At 59.9% G+C, this 17616-nt stretch overlaps 6 protein-coding genes across 6 annotated transcripts; 3 read left to right on the top strand and 3 right to left on the bottom strand.

Annotated features, from left to right (window-relative positions):
* Nucleotides 1–1731, top strand: DLD1_1 (D-lactate ferricytochrome c oxidoreductase; the record flags this gene model as incomplete). The annotated part of the gene is made up of 1 exon (XM_028635180.1): nucleotides 1–1731. One exon carries the CDS (start codon nucleotides 1–3, stop codon nucleotides 1729–1731), a length of 1731 nt encoding a protein of 576 aa, XP_028492234.1.
* A 680-nt stretch (nucleotides 1732–2411) lies between these two features.
* D7B24_000932 (uncharacterized protein) lies at nucleotides 2412–4389 on the top strand (the record flags this gene model as incomplete). Its single annotated transcript, XM_028635179.1, has 3 exons — nucleotides 2412–2545; nucleotides 2614–2716; nucleotides 2794–4389. The coding sequence occupies 3 exons, from the start codon at nucleotides 2412–2414 to the stop codon at nucleotides 4387–4389; spliced, it is 1833 nt and encodes a 610-aa protein (XP_028492233.1).
* Nucleotides 4390–4532: 143 nt separating this feature from the next.
* Nucleotides 4533–5365, bottom strand: D7B24_000931 (uncharacterized protein; the record flags this gene model as incomplete). Its single annotated transcript, XM_028635178.1, has 2 exons — nucleotides 4533–5053; nucleotides 5182–5365. The coding sequence occupies 2 exons, from the start codon at nucleotides 5363–5365 to the stop codon at nucleotides 4533–4535; spliced, it is 705 nt and encodes a 234-aa protein (XP_028492232.1).
* Nucleotides 5366–6289: 924 nt separating this feature from the next.
* On the bottom strand, nucleotides 6290–8218 carry WC2 (blue light receptor; the record flags this gene model as incomplete). The annotated part of the gene is made up of 3 exons (XM_028635177.1): nucleotides 6290–6429; nucleotides 6521–7793; nucleotides 8135–8218. 3 exons carry the CDS (start codon nucleotides 8216–8218, stop codon nucleotides 6290–6292), a joined length of 1497 nt encoding a protein of 498 aa, XP_028492231.1.
* Nucleotides 8219–11209: 2991 nt separating this feature from the next.
* RAD50 (DNA repair protein rad50) lies at nucleotides 11210–15215 on the top strand (the record flags this gene model as incomplete). The annotated part of the gene is made up of 2 exons (XM_028635176.1): nucleotides 11210–11419; nucleotides 11499–15215. 2 exons carry the CDS (start codon nucleotides 11210–11212, stop codon nucleotides 15213–15215), a joined length of 3927 nt encoding a protein of 1308 aa, XP_028492230.1.
* Nucleotides 15216–15567: 352 nt separating this feature from the next.
* Nucleotides 15568–17372, bottom strand: D7B24_000928 (uncharacterized protein; the record flags this gene model as incomplete). The annotated part of the gene is made up of 3 exons (XM_028635175.1): nucleotides 15568–17142; nucleotides 17204–17252; nucleotides 17311–17372. 3 exons carry the CDS (start codon nucleotides 17370–17372, stop codon nucleotides 15568–15570), a joined length of 1686 nt encoding a protein of 561 aa, XP_028492229.1.
* Between the last annotated feature and the right edge of the window lie 244 nt (nucleotides 17373–17616).

Below are 17616 nucleotides of genomic sequence, written 5' to 3'. Positions count from 1 at the left end.
ATGTGCTTCGGCAAGGACGAAAAAGACGATACGCCTGCGGCGCGGCCTGCGCAGGCTTCCTCGCCCCGCGCCTCCCAAGCCGGCTCACAGCGCATTGCTCGGCCCGCGAGCATCCGCAGCAAGTCGAGCGAGAAGAAGCGCCAAGAGAAGGAGAGCCAGAACCAGCAACAGCCGCAACAAGGCGAATCGTCGGCCTCCAATCACGACCACTATGCCGCTCCCTCGGGGCCGCCTCCTGGCCATGGCGAATACGCACCGCCTGCCGGCCCTCCTCCTCCTCAGGCCTCCAGCAGTACCGGCTATGCTCCTCCTTCGGGACCTCCGCCCGCGCAATATGCCGCGCCGAGCTCTCCGCCGCCTCACCATGATCACAACGAGCAGTTCGCGCCCCCGAGCGGGCCTCCTCCGAGCCACAATGTGAATGGCGGCTACGCAGCGCCTCCGGGTCCTCCTCAGGGTCAAGACTACGATGCACCGGCTGGCCCCCCTCCGGGCTTCTCTGCCCCTCCCGGGCCCCCTCCTGGTCATGAGACGCACGATGCTCCGGAGCGCCCTGTACGTCTGCTTCCCGACGGAAGCTACGCTCCTCCCGAGTCGCGAACACACGAGACGTATGCCCCTCCTGCAGGACCCCCTCCTGGCCACGGCCAGTTTGCGCTACCGGTCGGAGGACCGCCCGCCGGAGGACCACCTGCTGCTGGCGGTGACTTTGCCCCGCCGCCGGGCCCGCCACCCGGTGTCGATAACTATGGTCCTCCGGCCGGCCCGCCCCCAGGAGGTGACAACTACGGCCCGCCTCCCGGTCCTCCTCCCAGCGGAGACTACGCGCCGCCTCCCGGTCCTCCCCCTACCGACTCCAAGAGCCAGCACAACTGGCAGCATGCCGTGCCCGACACGTCGCTCTTCCCTCCCCCTCCCTCCTTCTTCACCGGCTTTGAGCGCTCGCCGGCGAACAATGCTTCCGAGCAGGAGGCCCATGCCGGCGCCGCATGGTGCGACCAGTACCCTCTCATCCAGCCTGTGCCGCTGCCACCACAAGCGCATGAGGCGCTCCGTACGCACAACATCAACCTCATGCAGCCGCAGAACTTTCGAGGCACGCTCGCGCCCTCGGCCACGGTCCCGGGCACGTGGGAAGGCCGCACCGATGTCTCGGCCAAGGACAGCTGCATCATTGGCTACCCCCCGCTGTACTCGGCGCACGCACACTCGCCACTGGTCACAGGCCGCCCCGTCCGCATCTACTATGAGGTGCACATCCGTCCCGACAGCCGGCCCGACGAAGTCGACCTCGCGCTGGGCTTCACGGCGCTGCCGTATCCCAACTTCCGCATGCCTGGTTGGCACCGCGGGTCGCTGGCCGTCCACGGCGATGACGGCCACAAGTACGTCAACGACTGGGCCGGCGGTCACTCATTTACGGAGCCATTCCGTGTTGGCGAGACGGTGGGTATCGGCATGTCACTGTCGCCTCGTGGCGACGGCAGCATCAACGTCGACATCTTCTTCACACGCGAGGGCAATATTATGGGCAGCTGGAACTTGCACGAGGAGGCCGATGCCGAGGAGGACCTGCCGGTCACGGGTCTCGAGGGCTACCACGATCTGAGCTGCGCCATTGGAACGTTTAACCACAACAGCTTTGAGATCATCTTTGAGCCCAGCCGGTGGAAGTACCAGGACGCACGGGAGAGCACGATTGCGGGCGAGGGCAAGGGATGGGCTCAGTGATGGGGACGTTGAGGAGGCTTCTGTAGGATAGCGGAAAATCTAGCACATACTTCGGGTTTACCTGCTCCATTTGAAACAGTTTCTTCACTGCCTGAGGTGTCTGGAGGTGGCGTTGCAGCGCTAGCATACGAGGAACCGGAGTCGTTGACATACGACACTTCAGAGGCAGTCCGATAGATCCGTTTGGCCAGTACGTTTGCATACCTTAGTATCCGCGTACTGGCGGAACTAGATAGGCAGGCTGCAGGGAAGCAAGACACAAATCTGGGGTGAGCCGCATCACATGCCAGGAGAGGAGGCCGAGCTCCACCCTGAAGCTTTGCGCTAGCGGGAGCTACGCACTGCCTGGAAGTACTGTCGAGGTACCTACCTAGGTAGGTAGATAGGGAGGTACTCAAGCTGGTCAGGGTGCTGTAGCAGGTAGGTAGCTCAAGACGAGAGCAGGTCGGGATCTCCATCGTTGCACCGACCCTCCGCGGGGTCCGCCTCGTTTCTGCCCGTCCCCGTCCCCCGTCTGACCTCATCCAGGAAGGAACGTCTTTGTATCATATTCGGGACGTCGCTGCCCTCTGACGCCCTTGAATTCATCTCCTCGTCGCACACGGATACCAATTGCCACGATTGCCTATCTACGTCTTCTCCCGACTTCCACAGCACGACCACATCTCGACCCGCCCATCATGGCGCCCAACAGACCGTTCGCCAACTATCCCGGAGCCAAAGCTGTCAAGCTCAGCGCCACCCCGGCAGACGCTGCTGAGGACGACAAGAACCCCATCCTCAATGGACTCCCACTCGTCGCCGCGGCGAGCCTGTACGTCTTGCCTCGAGCTGGGCACCTCCGGGAGGTGCCCGTTGAACTCGCCCTGGCTGACAATGTAGGGTCAACAACGTCCCCACGCTGCAGAGGTTCTTCTGGAACAACGCAAAGTTCGGCGTCACGCGCGACATGCCTGAGCTTGGCGACTATGATTACCGCCTTCACGTAGGTTGACCTGTTGAACCCTCCCGCTCCATTCATCACAACCAGCTGACTTTCATCTTCTTCTTTCCTCCTCCCAGCCAGATGTTGTCCCCCTGCCGATCAGAGGCGAAGAAAACACCGAGCTCGACCTCGACTTTGGCCTCGACCTCAAGACCCCGGCCCCCGAGTCCAAGGGCCGTTACCTCTCGAGCGTCGACTATCAGACCCGCTACCGCGACGGCACCCTCACGCCCCTCGACGTCGTCTCGGCCCTGCTGCCGCTGACGCGCCGCAACCAGACGCCGGAGAACAAATACCAGAACGCCTGGGTCGACAGCTACGACAACGAGTGGCGCGCCCGCGAGGCGGCCGAGGCGTCGACGAAGCGCTGGGCTGAGGGTAAGCCCCTCGGCCCGCTCGACGGCGTGCCCGTGTCGGTCAAGGACGACGTTGACGTCGAGGGCTACGTGTCGCACATGGGGCTGCGGTACTACCCGAAGCTGCCCTTCTTCGCGGCGGCCAAGGAGACGGCCGGGCCGATCCGGGCGCTCGAGGAGGCCGGCGCCATCGTCGTGGCCAAGAACGCCATGCACGAGCTCGGTTCCGACACGTCGGGCTGCAACCCGACCTGGGGCACGCCCACCAACTTCCACAACCCGGCCTACTACCCGGGCGGCTCGTCGTCGGGCGGCGGCTCGGCCCTGGGCGCCGGCCTCGTGCCCATTGCCATCGGCACCGACGCCGGCGGCAGCATCCGCGTGCCGGCCTCCGCCAACGGCGTCTACGGCCTCAAGCCCACGCACCACCGCACCATGACCATGCGCCACTCGTGCTGCGTCATGGGACCCCTCGCCGCCACCGTCACCGACCTGACGCTCGCCTACCGCGTCATGGCCCGCCCGCGCTCCGACGACCCGGGTCAGGCTCAGCTCGCGCCATCGCTGCCGCCGCCGCCAGCCACCCACAAAAAGGTCATCGCCGTCGACAAGGCGTGGTGGGCGCGCGCCGACCCGGCCGTGCGCGCCGCCTGCGACGACGCCCTCGCGCACTACAAAGCGCAGGGCTACGCCGTGCTCGACACGGCGCTGCCGCACCTGCGCGCCGCCCAGCTCGTGCACTCGCTGCTCTGCATCGCCGAGATGCACGCCGACGTCAGCGCCCGGCTGCCCGAGTACCGCTCCGTCATCAACGCGCCGAACCGCCTGCTGCTGTCCATCGCCTCGCAGACCCCGGCCGCCGACTACCTCGGCGCCGGCCGCCTGCGCCAGCTCATCATGCAGCACCTCGCCTCGCTGTTCGAGGCCCACCCGGGCCTGCTGCTCGTCACCCCGACATCGCCGCTCAACGGCTGGCGCCGCGGCGCCGGCGACGACGCCCGCGGCATGAGCGATGCCAACAAGACCATTGCCGCCATGTCGTACGTCTTCCTCGCCAACCTCACCGGCTGTCCCGCCGTGACCGTGCCTGTGGGCTACGCCGCGCCCGCCGAGGGCGAGGGTGAGGGCGGCAGGCTGCCCGTCGGACTCATGGCGCTCGGTGAGTGGGGTGCCGAGGAGCAGCTGCTCGCGTGGGCGGGCGAGAGCGAGCGATACCTCAGCGACAAGGTCGAGGGCGGCAGGGTGCGGCCCGAGGCGTGGGTGGACGTGCTGAAGCTGGCCAAGGAGGCCAAGGCCAAGGGGAAACAGAGTGTGTGAAAAAGTTTGTCGAATGGGATTCAGTATAGTCGTGATTTATTCTAGCCTGCCCTGCCAGTCTCTTGAACTTGATCTCACTTTTTGATGGGGAACGTTTTCTTGTCCATTGTCGCATCTCGTCACATCATCCACGCCTGGCCTTGCTACTTCAAAAACTTGCTCGCCATGCCCACGAGCCCGCCCTGCTGCTCAGCCTGGTTCTTAAAGTACAGCTTCATGGCCACCTCGCCCGCCTGCTGCACGACACTCTGCTTGCTCGTGCCCTGCTCAACCTCGCCCCTGCCCGCCTTGTCGTCAAAGAGCTTGCTGGCCTCGGCCATGGCGAGCGCGAGGAAGCCGCCCTGCGTGTCCTTCTGGCCCTTGGTCTCGCCGCTGTTGAAGAGCTTGAGCGCCTGCAGCGCGGCCGCGGCGCCGAGGCCCTTGTCGTCGGCCTTTTCGTCGCGCTGGTCCTCGCCGCCGAAGAACTTTTTGTACTTGGACAGCACGTCGTCCTCGTCGACGCCCTGCTGCTGCACCGACGACTTGTTCTGCGTCAGGGACCCGACGATGCCGCTGAAGAGGTCCTTGTCGCCGTGGCTGCCGGCGTGCTGGGCGGCCTGGTCGGCGGCCGACCGGAGGTCGTCGTCGTCGCCGCCGGGGAGGCCGTAGGCGCCGCCTGCTGCTTCTGCTGGTGCGTCAGATCCCTGAGGAGGAAGAGAGGAAAGGGGGGGCCAAACAAGCAGGCAGGTTTTGTGTTGACAGGGCTCCGCGTTCAGATGCTGGGGCCGATGAAAGGAGGGCAGGGAGACGTACTGTTGCCTCCGGGAAGAGGCTGGCCGGAGCTCTGGCTCTGGCCCTGGTACTGACCGGCGAGGCCCTGCTGGACGTGCTCTTGCTGGCTCTGGAATCCGCCAGCCTGCTGGTTCTGCTGGTTCTGCTGCTTCTTGTTTCCGCTATCATCGAGGAGGTCCTTTCCAATACTGATGAGTTTGTCCATGATGGAGATGTAGGTGCAAGATGTGTGGATGAAGAGGAAGTGTTGTAGTAGGGTGAATATGAAGCTGTTGCCAATAAACTGATATTTCTCAGGTAGCTTGAGGACATGGAACAGAGGCAAAAGTCACACCATGCAAGGCAGGCACTAGGTAGGTACCATAGATAAGTAAGGTAGGGAAGGCTGTCACGTTGCCATACCTTCCCCTCAGATACCTCTGGGCAACATGTAAATCGGCAGCTACTACCAGATGCCTTCCACCCCACTTGAGCTCCCGCCGGCACTGACAGCTCCATGACGCGCTGCGGGGTCGTCCATCGACAGCGGCTGCACATACCACGAAGCTACCCCACTACCGCTGCCGCTCCAAGCCCACCATCACCTGTAACCCGCCCGCGCAACAGGGGACCGCGGCCCCTCTAGGGGATAAACTATCGGATCAGCGTCCTGCTGGGCCAATTGTGTTTTTGACCGACGTGTTCAATGGCCTGAGCCAAGCTGCACGGATTCAGCTCCAGAAGCAGCACATCCAGGATTTCTTTCTTGACACCCCCTCACTTGCTGCTCTCCTCCGCTTGGCGGTGGAACGACCCAAGTTTTCCAAGCATCCAGGTCGTTTCCCGCCTGTCAGACTATGTCGTGCTCCCTTTGTGCCTCCCATCATGTTGTACAGATGAAACCTTGTCGTTGTCGTTGTCGTTGTCAGCGTCTGGCTTCTTCAGCTTCTGCTGCTCTCCCCCGCACCTTGTCCTCTGCCCCTGGCATAGGCTTTGCTGCTTCACAGGTTGCCCCGTTTTCGTTGGCCATGCGCTGCTTTCTGCGCGTGTAGTTCGTTCCTATGCTACCATCAGCGCAGTAACGGGCCATAGGCACAGGCCATGACCATGGCACTGTAAAATCGTTTCTCCGTCAGGAAGCCCTTTCCCTCTACTCCGCCATGCCGCCTCCTCCTATCCTCGGACTGTTCTTGACCTTCTTTTCCTTCTTCGCCCACCGCAGGCCGCACGCGTTGCATAGCGTCTTGGGCCCACTGGGACCCTTCCGCCACTCGGGCGAGTCGAGCGTGCCTGTCACCCGCAGGCGTTAGCGTGCATGTTTCGTGTCGGAAGACCGCGCTCAACCAGCGTGGACGGCCGTTCGGCGCCCGAGAGAACTCACCACAATCAGTACACACGTATTCCTCCGAAGTCTTGAGCTTCTTCTTCTTATCACCTGTGCGCGGATCCCGGTCCATCGGTATCGCGATTCCCGCATCGCCCTTGATGAGCGTCGGGCTCGCGTTGCCCGTCGTGATGCCCTTGCTCCGCTCGCCATCGACGTAGTTTAGTCCCGTCAGCATCTCAATCTGCTCGGCGTGAGAGCCTTCGTACCGCGCCATCTTCTCCTTGAGCGAGTCCGGCCGGCTGTTGGCCACGCCTTCCAGCGCCTCGCGTGTTAATGCCACGCTGAGCGGTGTCCTGTCCGGCGGCGGGCCCATGGATGTGCTGCTGCCGCTGGTGTTTTGGTGATAGAGCGCCGGCCTGCCCACGGATGAGGACTTCATGGTCGTCTCCGAAGGTGTCGCATCCGACCGTCCGTCCTGGCTCGCCCATTGCCTCTGCGATTCGTCATTCTCCGCCTCCTCCTCGCGCCTCAGCTCGGCGATGCGTCGCCTCAGGCGCTCATTCTCGATCTTGTGCTCGAGAAATGAGTCGAGCAGCCCAGCGTTCTTCGTTGGGTAGGGTCGCGCCATCATGAACACGGCTTGACAGAATGGCGACTGGTTGTGGGGGTTCGGCGCAAATTTCGCGGCGGCAATGTGAGCGTGGCCGACAGCCTCAAAGATGGCATACGTGTCGTCCTTCTTCTTGAAACGGTAAAACATGCGCAGCGGGTTGCCAGAGGCGATGGACTCATTGAGCTCGGCGACGAAAACACCAACGTCGTCATCGTGAATAAAGTCTTTGAGAAACTTGTCGGCAATCTCCTCCGAGGTGTAGCCGGTAACACTGAGGATGCTCGGGGATACAAAGCGAATGCGACCATTGGCGTCGAGAATCTGCAGAAAGTCCTTGAGCTCCTCGACGACCTTGGCGGGCCAGTTCCGGCGCTTCGTGAATTCGGTCAGGGTATTGCCGCCCGGCATGTTAGCCTGGGAGCTGAAGCCGGCGGCTGGCGCGGGGCCGGCGCCGGGGCCAGAGCCTTGGTGATCCTCTGCTGATAAGGAAAAGAAGTTGGAGCCATTCTTCTGCTGTGGTGACATAGGGCTGCCGTCGCGCATGGCCTGTCCAATGGCGGCGGCGGCGGCGACCTGGTTATTGTTCATCTGGACGCTGAATTGGGCGAGGGATGTGTCGTCGGGTGGGTTGTCGAGATTCATGCCCATCGAGTCGAAATTGTCATACATGGAGCTGTCGCCCAGCATGGCCATCATGCTGGGGTCATCTGCCATCTGTTCCATTGGAGAGGGGCGGGTCAGCGACGTTTTCTGGGGCGGGGTGCAGAGAACAGAGTCAGACGGCTCTGTACCACCAAAGGGTGAGGATCAGCGTCGCGGCGCGCGCAGGGTCAGTGTAGCAGTGTGCGGTCGCAATGGACCGTGGGGTGCGCTGTGCATGTGGGTTTGGAGGGATGAACGGCAAGCTAAAGAAGAGATGGGAGAGGTTGAATGGGAGACTCAGGCAAGGGGGGGGGGGTTCGGTTCGGTGCCTGGGAAAGCCGACCAAGGTTGAAGAGTGAAACGACGGGCGGGACGGTGAGAGGTGACGGTAGAAGTGGAGGGGTCAAACGTACAGCATCCGTGACGAGCGAGTTGAAGTCGAAGTCGCCAAAGGTGTAGGCATTGGCGCCAGCCGGCGGTGGTGGCCCACGAGACATGGTGAACAATCGGGCGTCGGCCCTGGCTAGACCTGGGTCCAGCGTCGGGTCGAATGAAGGAACCCAGGGTCTGGATCCTTACGGACGGCTCAACGCTCGGGGCTCAGCGCATCAGTGCGCCCTGGGGCATGCAGGCTGTTGAGGGTGCCGTCTTCTTCCCGCTGCCACAATCTGATGAGGTAGGTGATGGCTTTCTGCTGGCTCTGGCCGGCTATTCGTTTGTCTTAGGTCGCGGAGAAGGCGTGCACTCCGAGGGCCCAGGTCGTGGTGACCGTCCGTTGCGGTTGCACGTCAAGTCAACCGTCAGTCAAGGTGCCGGGGGTGTCCGATGGCTGGTTCCGTTTCGAGGGTGTTCGTACGTCGCTCTCGTCTTTTTGTCGCTGTCGCTGGCAACAGAGCACAGAATGACAAACGCGAAATGTGAAGATTTGAATCGATCAGGTCTGACTTGCCCGAAAAGAACGCCTGGGAAGTAGGAGAGAGGGAAAAAAAAATTAAAACTCCAGCTTTCGGGCGCGATAGGACTGGATCGGGACAAGGGAGACGACAACGAGCACCTGGTGCGATGGTGTCGGGCCTGGACAGATGTCGGATCAGGTTGGCGCTTACCTGGGGCTGGATAGACACAGGCCCCTCCTACTTTTATTTTTTAGGGTGTCTACCAAGCAGGGTCTGAAGGGAAGAAACGGTATGCACAACCTGGCGCGAACCACCGTGGCCATGCGGCATGCGGCATGGAGTGGTTTTTACGGGCGAGACGAGGATTTGAAGAGAGCAGCGTGTTCTCTCGAGAAGGGGTGGAAGGGGGAAACGCTGGTGGAATTATGGCACCTGAGGCAAGGTAGGGTGGTGGGTAAGTGAGGGAAGTAATAAGGTAAGGTACGGACAGGTACGGGGCGGGAATCTGTCGGTCAGGTCTGCGCAAGAAAGGTACGTATCAGTAAAAGCAATGCTGGGAACAAGAGAGAAAGAGGAGGGCGCCTGCCGCTCCTGCTCGACGATGCTGACGAGGTGCCTGCCTCGTTGGGTAGGACCTTCCAAAGGTACCCATGCCAGTCTCTCGGGGTTGGGGAGGTGCTTGGGACGAAGGCAGGTGAGGAAACGTAGAGCTGCCCGTTGTCCTCCCCTCCTTTTGTGGGATGGGAAGGTGAAAGTGAATGCGCCTGCGACTCACCGTTTGGTCTGGCTCGCTTGTCTGCTTGGCTTGCTGGGTGGTGAGATGGGTGCCCAGGTAGGTATCTTGAAAGGCAAGCTGGCAAGCTGGCAGGCTACACGAACTCGCCTGTACCTACGTGACCCCTCGGTGCGTGATGCAATCAAGTCGACTGCGTCTGCGGCTGGTGCTGTCGGGTCGTGAGTTGTGTCCTGCTGGTGATGAAGGGAAACAGTGCGCTGTAAGGGAGGGTACCCACAGGCAGGCGAAGAGGATGGGAAATTTGGAAATGGGAATACTGCAAACATGGCAATCTGGGTCTTGGCCCCCGACTTGGGCCCTGGACACGGGACGTTCTTCGACACCGGGACTCTCCATCCCCCTCCTCGCTCTGCGCCGTTCGGTCTTGGGTCGACTAGCCCGCTCTTGAGTGGAGCTGAGCACATGTGGAGACGTCAGTTTTGGCACCGCCTGGCAGTAGTACTTAGTACTGTACTTGCTAGCAGTACTGCACTCGCTGGCGGTGCTGGCGTGCTCCCTCCTCTTGGAATCCCAGCGAAAGAAAACCCCTCTTCACAGACCCCTCTGGACCCAACTCCAGCGACACGGTTGTGCGAATGGCATGCCACGAGACCGTGGAGAATGTCGATCATGTCCTCTTTGCGACAGGACCCTGCGATGCGTCCGGAGCAAACAGTCCTTCGCCCCGTCCAGACCGGGGGGGGGGGCGTCCAACACCTACACTGTCGTGGACCTGATAGTCCCAATCTGCTACGAAAGAAACAAACGGAAGGAGAAAAAGCTAGGAGGAAAGAAGGAAGTATGGCGTGAGGTATTGGAGAAAATAAATTGTGCGGCAAAGAAAGCACAACGCTCGGCCTAAATACCTGCTTCTCTTGAGGTAACTCAAACGAGACATGTCCCTGCGGGCATGCCTGTCGCGTCTTCCCGGTGTCTGGTCTCGAGGCATTCGACTTTGCACGACGACGACGCGGTGTTTCCCTGATCCGTATCACGGTGTGCTGTTTATGAACCGCCGTCCGTCATCAAAAGCCTTGTCGAACCTCTTCGGCACCCTGCGTTGAAGATATCATGGCTTTTTTTTGCGGAGTCTCTGCTGTACCACCCAGGAAAGGATGTCAGGTGCAACGCCGTGTCTCGTGCTGGTCATGGACATCGATGGGGAAAATACTGCAACGCAGGAGGCCCAGCTTGCCGGGGGCAATTTCGAGTCATCTGTCGTCATACAACTATCTCGTGTGCAATGATCGCGTCTTGCCGCACTGCCCGCAGCGTTAGCTGAAATGCGATACCGCACGACCTCGAACGGCCTCCTTGCGATTTCCCAGGGTCTCCTGCGCTGTAAGTCCGGGACTCTAAACGTAAATCCGGTGGTGCCGATGTGACTGGTGCTCTCAGTGCCCGTGAAAGATGGGCTGAACTGAACTGGAAAGGCGTCAGTTACAGTTACCTACCTATCCACATATAGCTAGGCCTACCTAGGTAGGCACATTAGGTAAGGTACCTTAAGCGTCGACAAAGCCCCCACTCCAGATACCTCTAGGCAGCTCCAGGTCACGGGTTGACGCTCCCCACTGACCCCTGCCTAACCCACTCAAACGCGTGCCGGTCGAATGTCACCGCGTCTGATGCTCAAAGTGCGGCCTGCCTCTATTCCCAGACCCTTCACTTAGGCTTTTTACTACTATCACGCGGTTTCTTCGACCCCCACAGACCCCCCTTGCTGGACTCCCAGCATTTGCACTCGCCTCTGTGGAGACCGCATCATCCCTTACTCCTCTATGGATCTCTACCCTACACCACAGTGGTAGTCGACCATGTCCAAGATCGAAAAGCTGTCCGTCCAAGGCATCCGGTCCTTCGGGACCGGCAGTGGCCGTGAGACCATGCAATTCTTCACGCCCCTAACCCTCATTGTCGGTTACAACGGTTCGGGCAAGACGACCATCATTGAATGCCTCAAATACGCCACCACTGGCGAGCAGCCCCCCAACAGCAAGGGCGGTGCGTTCGTCCACGACCCTAAAGTACGTCCTACCCCGCGTTTTCGGTTCGGCGAACCACCTCGTACCACCAAGCTTTCTCTGCTGATCCTCGCATTTCCAGCTCATCGGCGAGAAGGAGGTCCTGGCGCAGGTCAAGCTGGCATTCACCTCGACCACCGGCGTTAAGCATGTCGTTACGCGAAGTCTTCAGTTGACAATCAAGAAAACCACCCGCTCCCTCAAGACCCTCGAGGGGTCGCTAGCGACGAACAACAATGGCGAACGGTCCGTTCTCTCGACGCGAGTGGCGCAGATGGACGAGGCCGTCCCCGCTCTCCTCGGCGTTTCGACCGCCATTCTGGACTACGTCATATTCTGCCATCAGGACGAGTCTCTGTGGCCCATGAGCGAGCCCGGCGCCTTGAAGAAACAGTTTGACCAAATCTTTGAAGCCATGCGGTACACAAAAGCCATTGACAACCTCAAGGTCCTCCGGAAGAAGCAAGGCGAGGAGCTTGCACGCCTCAAGATACACGAGAGCCAGGACAAGATCAACAAGGAGAAAGGCGACCGCGCCGAGAAGAGATCCATGGAGCTTCAAGCCGAGATTGAGGGATCAAGGGAAGCATGCAACGGCATGAATGATGAGATGGCCGAGCTCTCGGCGCAGATCAAGCAGAAGCGGCTCGAGGCCAACAAGTTCTTGAACATTGTTAATGACCTCAAATACAAAAAGGAGCAGTTCAAATTCCGACAGGGCGCCATCTCGGATCTTCAGACAACTCTGGAGGAGCTCGAAGAAGACGATGAGACTCTGCAAACCAATTTATCACAGTATGAGGAGCGCATGGCACGCTTCCAGACTGAAGAGCGCCAGAACAGATCGCAGTACACACAACTCCAGAACGATCTAGGCAGATCAAGGAATGACTTGTCGGCCAAACTTTCCGAGAAGGGCAAGCATGAGTCGGACAAGGACAAGTACGAACGTCAGCTTGCCTCGCGTGTCGACCTGATTCACGAAGCTGCAGAGCTGCACGGCTTTCGAGGTTTTGACGGAGACCTGAAAGACACGCAGATCAAGTCGTTCAACGACAGGATTCAAAAGCTTCTAGGCGACAAAAAACGGGATCTCGAGCGCGTCCAGAAGGAAAACGCTCAGGAGCTTGACAAGGCCACTGGCATCATAACTGACCTCGAGGGCCGCAAATCTACCATGACTCAGAATCGCGTGTTCGCGAAGCAGCGCATGGGTGCCATCGAGAAGCGGACCGCCGTCATCCAAAATGATATCAACACATTAGATGTCGATGAAAGTGCCAAGGCTATATTGGACAGTCAATTTGAAGATATTGAGGGCCGGCTGGCGAAGACGACTGAGTCAATCGAAAGCGCCGGGTTCGATAGTCAAATCGAGCAGGAAAACGAGAAGCTCTATCAATTGGAGAGTGAAAACGACAAACTGGGCCGAGAGCTGATGGAGGCCACGCGTCTAGCTTCCGAGCGAGCCCAGCTGGAATACCGGAAAAAGGAGCTGATTGACCGCAAGAGAAAGCTGGAGACTCTCACAAGCACGTGGAAGGAGAAGCTTGACGCACAGATCGGCAGTGAGTGGCAGGCGGAGACAATTGAACCACAGTTCCAATCAGTGCTCAAAAAGCAGTCGCAGCTTGTTGCACAGACGCGGCAAAAACGGGACATGGCACGCGAGAAGCAACAAAAAATTGACTTCAGCCTGAAATCAGCGCGGGACGCGCAACAAAAGAAGTCAGACGAGATTTCTCGCTGTCACGACAAGGTCCTCGACGTCTTAAAACAGGTCAGGGATGAGGCCACCATCGACGACTATGCTGAGGAGGTCAAACTTCTTGAGGAGGATGTCGAGGCCTACTCGACGGACATCAGCCTTCTGGAGGCGTTGTCTGATTACTACAAGCAATGTCAGGAGACATTGACCAAGAAGAACAAGTGCAAGCTATGTGACAGAGGTTTCGACGACAAACAGAGCGTCAACAAGTCGCGTTTCTCGGACAAGCTTATCAAGTATCTTGACCCTTCGAAGAAAGAGAAGGCCAGTGAGGATCTCGACAAGTCCAAGGCGACGCTCGATAAGTTACGGCAAGTCAGAGTTCATCACGAAACGTACGAGCGGTCACTAGGCGAGCTACCGGGTCTGAAAGAAGCGTGCAAAACTCTTGAGGCCGAGCTCGAGACCCACGAGAGGCAGCTTGAAGAGCATGATGAGAATGTCAATGCCGAAGAGGCGAAACAGGCCGACGTTGAGACCTTGAATAAGACAGTCATGAACATCTCTCAGACTCTCAAAGACATGAAGGATTCCGAGGCCCAGGTTGAGCGGATCATGTCGCAACAGTCATCTGGCATGGCTACGCGAACTGCAGATGAAATACATGAGCTGCAGGCAACCTGCAAAGAGCAGATGCGTTCGACGAAAGCTCGACTCACCAAGATTACAACTGACCGGCAGAGAATGCGAGACCAGCTCAACAGCCTAGAACTAGAAAAGAGCGAGTTGAAAAACAAGCTCAGTAGGGTGCAGAGTCAATTGGAGCGCAAGAAGGACTTCCAGAACCAGATCCAAACTTTGAAAGAGGATCAGGCCAATCAACGGGAGCTCATTCAGAAGGCTGACCAAGATCTGGAGGTCATCGAGCCTTCAATCGCAGAGGCTCGCGCAGTGCGGGATGATACGCTCCAGCGCGGCCGCGCGAAAGAAAAGGCCATCGTAGAGGAGCGCGATTTGGTTGCCAACTCGGTTACTGAACTCAAGATGGTCGAGAGCGACATTCAGGACTACATGGACCGTGGGGGGCCTTCGAATCTCGCCGCGAACCAGCGCGCCATTGATGGCCTTGAAAAGACGATTGCGGCCACGGAACAGGAAATATCCGATCTCACGGTCCGGACGAATAAGTTGAAGCAAGACATCGATAATGGCGACCGGAAGAAGCAAAACATCAGCAACAACCTGAAGTTCCGCCAGAACAGGCGTCAACTCGATGTGCTTCGCGCTGAGATTGACGATCTCCAATCCTGCGACGCCGATGACGACTACGACCGGCTCAATGACGAGGCAGTCCAACTAGAGAACCGTCACAACATGCTAGTAGCCGAACGCGGCTCCCTCATGGGCCAGATGAAGACCAAGGACGAGGAGCTTGCGCGACTTCTTGGCGAGTGGGAAATGGACTACCGGGACGCTTCCAAGAAGTATCGAGAGTCCCACATCAAGGTCGAGACGACCAAGGCGGCGATCGAGGATCTCGGTCGCTACGGCGCCGCGCTCGACAAGGCCATCATGCAGTACCACGGCCTCAAGATGGAAGAAGTCAACCGCATCGCTGGCGAGCTGTGGCAGAGCACATACCAAGGTACCGACATTGATACGATTCTCATTCGGTCCGACAACGAAGGTGCCACAGGCCGGCGCTCGTACAACTACCGCGTGTGCATGGTCAAGCAGGACACCGAGATGGACATGCGCGGGCGCTGCTCAGCTGGCCAGAAGGTGCTCGCCAGCATCATCATCCGCCTCGCGCTGGCGGAGTCTTTCGGCGTCAACTGCGGCCTCATCGCACTAGACGAGCCGACCACCAACCTCGACAAGGACAACATCAAGTCTCTCGCCGAGAGCTTGCATCACATCATCAAGTCACGCCAGGCGCAGAGCAACTTCCAGCTCATCGTCATCACCCACGACGAGGAGTTTCTCCGACACATGCGGTGCAGCGAGTTCTGCGACAGTTTCTTCCGCGTGAAGCGTGACGACAAGCAATGCAGCGTTATTTCGCGAGAGAGCATTACGAGGGTGCTGTAAATGCATGTGTGTGCAGATCGTGTAAGATTGTCGAGATGTAACTCTACAGCATGGCGTTTCGGTGGACATGATAATTTAGCATGCGGTCCGGAGTGCCGCTCACGAATACATGGTGAAAGTGAAGACAACCAGTTCTTGACAGAGTTTCCTGTTTCTCTTGACTTGCTGCGTTCGTGTAGTTCTGCCTGTGCCGCTCTTCATGGGCGAGCCGTTTCATGTTGATCGTTCCCAAGTCTCGCATTGTCAAGGCCCTGCTGATCCTGGTATCTTTCGTCTTCCGTTCTGGATCCGATGGTGCCCCTCGAGTGAAGCCCCCCCCCCCCCTCCTCGTCCCTCCCAAACAGACATTCCTTCAACCCTCCTTCGCGCTGTCGACTTGCTCCGTCTTGTCTTCGGTGCCATCATCGCTCATGTCCTCGTCTCCGTCTCCGTCCTTGCGCTTCTTGGGCGCGGGACCCTCCCCAACCTCGGCGTCCGCCTCCCTCTTCTGCGACGCCTCGCTCTCGGCGTCCGAGGCGGCGTCGTCTTCGTTGGCGCTAGTCGTCGGCTCCTCGTCAGGCTTGCGGCCCACGGCGGCCTCGACGTCGATGCCCTGCATATCGACGCCGGGGCCGCCGTACGTGGTCCTGGCCGCACTCTGGGGGCCGAGGTCATCGGCGCCGATCTCGGCCGGGCCGCGGGCGTGGGGCACCTCGTCTGGGTCGGCGGCTGCCGCGGCGGCGGGGGACGTTGTCGTCGCCTCGTCGCCGTCAGCTGCGTCGGCGGACGTGTCTGTGGTGGCGGGGGCGGTCGATGCATCGGCTGCCATGTCGTCGTCGTCGTCAGCGTCGGGGTCAGCATCGGGGTCGACGTCGGACGACCCGGCGCGGGCGGCGGCGGCGGCGGCCTGAGCGGCGGCGAGCTGGGCGGCGGCGGCGTGGATGTGCTGGGCGGCGGCTTCTTCTGCTTGGCGCGCGAGTTGGCTGACTGGGACGACGCCGCGCTGCTGCTCTTGTCGTAGTAACTCACCTTGGGTGATGGGACGGGGGCCCGTGGCGGCGGCATTGGCGGCGGAAGAGATGCCGTTGACGCTGATGGTGACCGTCTCAATGTGGCCCATGCCGTTGGGGCCCTCGATCGTCTCGGTCGACTCGGTGCGGATCTCGTGCTGGCCCTGGGACTGCTGGCCGTTGCCGGGCGAGGGTCCGCTACCGGAGTGCGTTGAGGTCGGGCTGGATGAGGCAGAGTCGCCTCGGGGGCTGGGACGTCGCGTTAGCCAGGGGATGGGGGTTAGTAAAGCGCCGCCGAGGGCTTCGTCGGAGCCGACGCCGGAGGCTGGTGGCGCTGCGGTCGTGGGGTTGCCCCAGGACACATTGGCGGCCGGGTCTTTCGGTTCGGGTGTCCTCGTTGTTGATGTGATGGCGCCGGTGACGGGGTCAGTCACGCCGTTGGAGAGGAGCGTCATGGTCGACATGTCGGGGATGGCGGGCGGCAGAGGGTAGATATTGTTGGTGGAAGTGACATGGACGACGCGGTCGAGCGCGTGGAGGTAGGAAGCGAGGTGGCGGTAGTGCTGACGCGGCTCAAGGAGTAGCTCGGAGACACGCTGAATTGTGTGCGGTGGGAATTTGGTGAAGTTCTTGGTCAGGACATTGTTAATCTCGGTGAGCATGCCGTCCAGTTGGGGCGGGAGCACGCCTGGCGGCAGGGTTACTGGCAGCGCCGGCGCCGGCGCCTCTTCTGGATCATCTGTGACGGTGGGTTCGGTGGTGGCAGCGGAGTTCTGGGGTTGGTTGTTCTCCTTGTCGGCATCCTGGGAGGAGGGCCGGCTGGTGGGCGTCTCGAGCGACGAGGAAAGGAGGGGCGGAAGGGTTCTTTGTTGGCCTGGTGCGTTGGCCTGCTGGGGAGGGGGTGGTAGGGCCGGGATAGGGAATTCGTCATGTGCGATCTACAGAAAGAGGAGTATGGTCAGCATTGAAGCCAACAACAAGATAGGTAAGTCTGCCCACCTTGTCAAGTCTCGAGAGAATGCTTTGGAGCAGGTTGGGCCATTGAGCGCTGGCGATGATTAGGTCCTGGTCAGAGATGTTAGAGCACTGGAAGGCAAGCCACTTACTAGTCCATGGCGCCCCCTGCAGCAAGCTGCCGCAAGACTTCCTCGTCCGTCTCGATCTCCATGATGGGCGGTGGGTGATCGTGAGAGGAATATCGGTCAACCACACAAGTCGTGGAGAGGTTGCGACAGCCGATTGACGTCGCGTGGAGTCGCGACAGGGAAAGAGGCAAGGCGGGACGGCTGACCTCCCATTGGTTCAGGGATCTGATGCAGAAGCTACAGTGTCTATGTACCTAGTATCTAGGTACCATAGGTACCATAGGTACCATGTGTACGCTAGAGTACGCTCGGACCTCTGCTGATTGC

This window comes from Verticillium nonalfalfae (genome assembly GCF_003724135.2).
Source record: "Verticillium nonalfalfae strain VnAa140/NRRL 66861 chromosome Unknown scaffold_116, whole genome shotgun sequence".
NCBI lineage: Eukaryota > Fungi > Ascomycota > Sordariomycetes > Glomerellales > Plectosphaerellaceae > Verticillium > Verticillium nonalfalfae.
The sequence above is the reverse complement of the archived record's forward strand: the minus strand, read 5'-3'. Positions and strand labels throughout refer to the sequence as shown.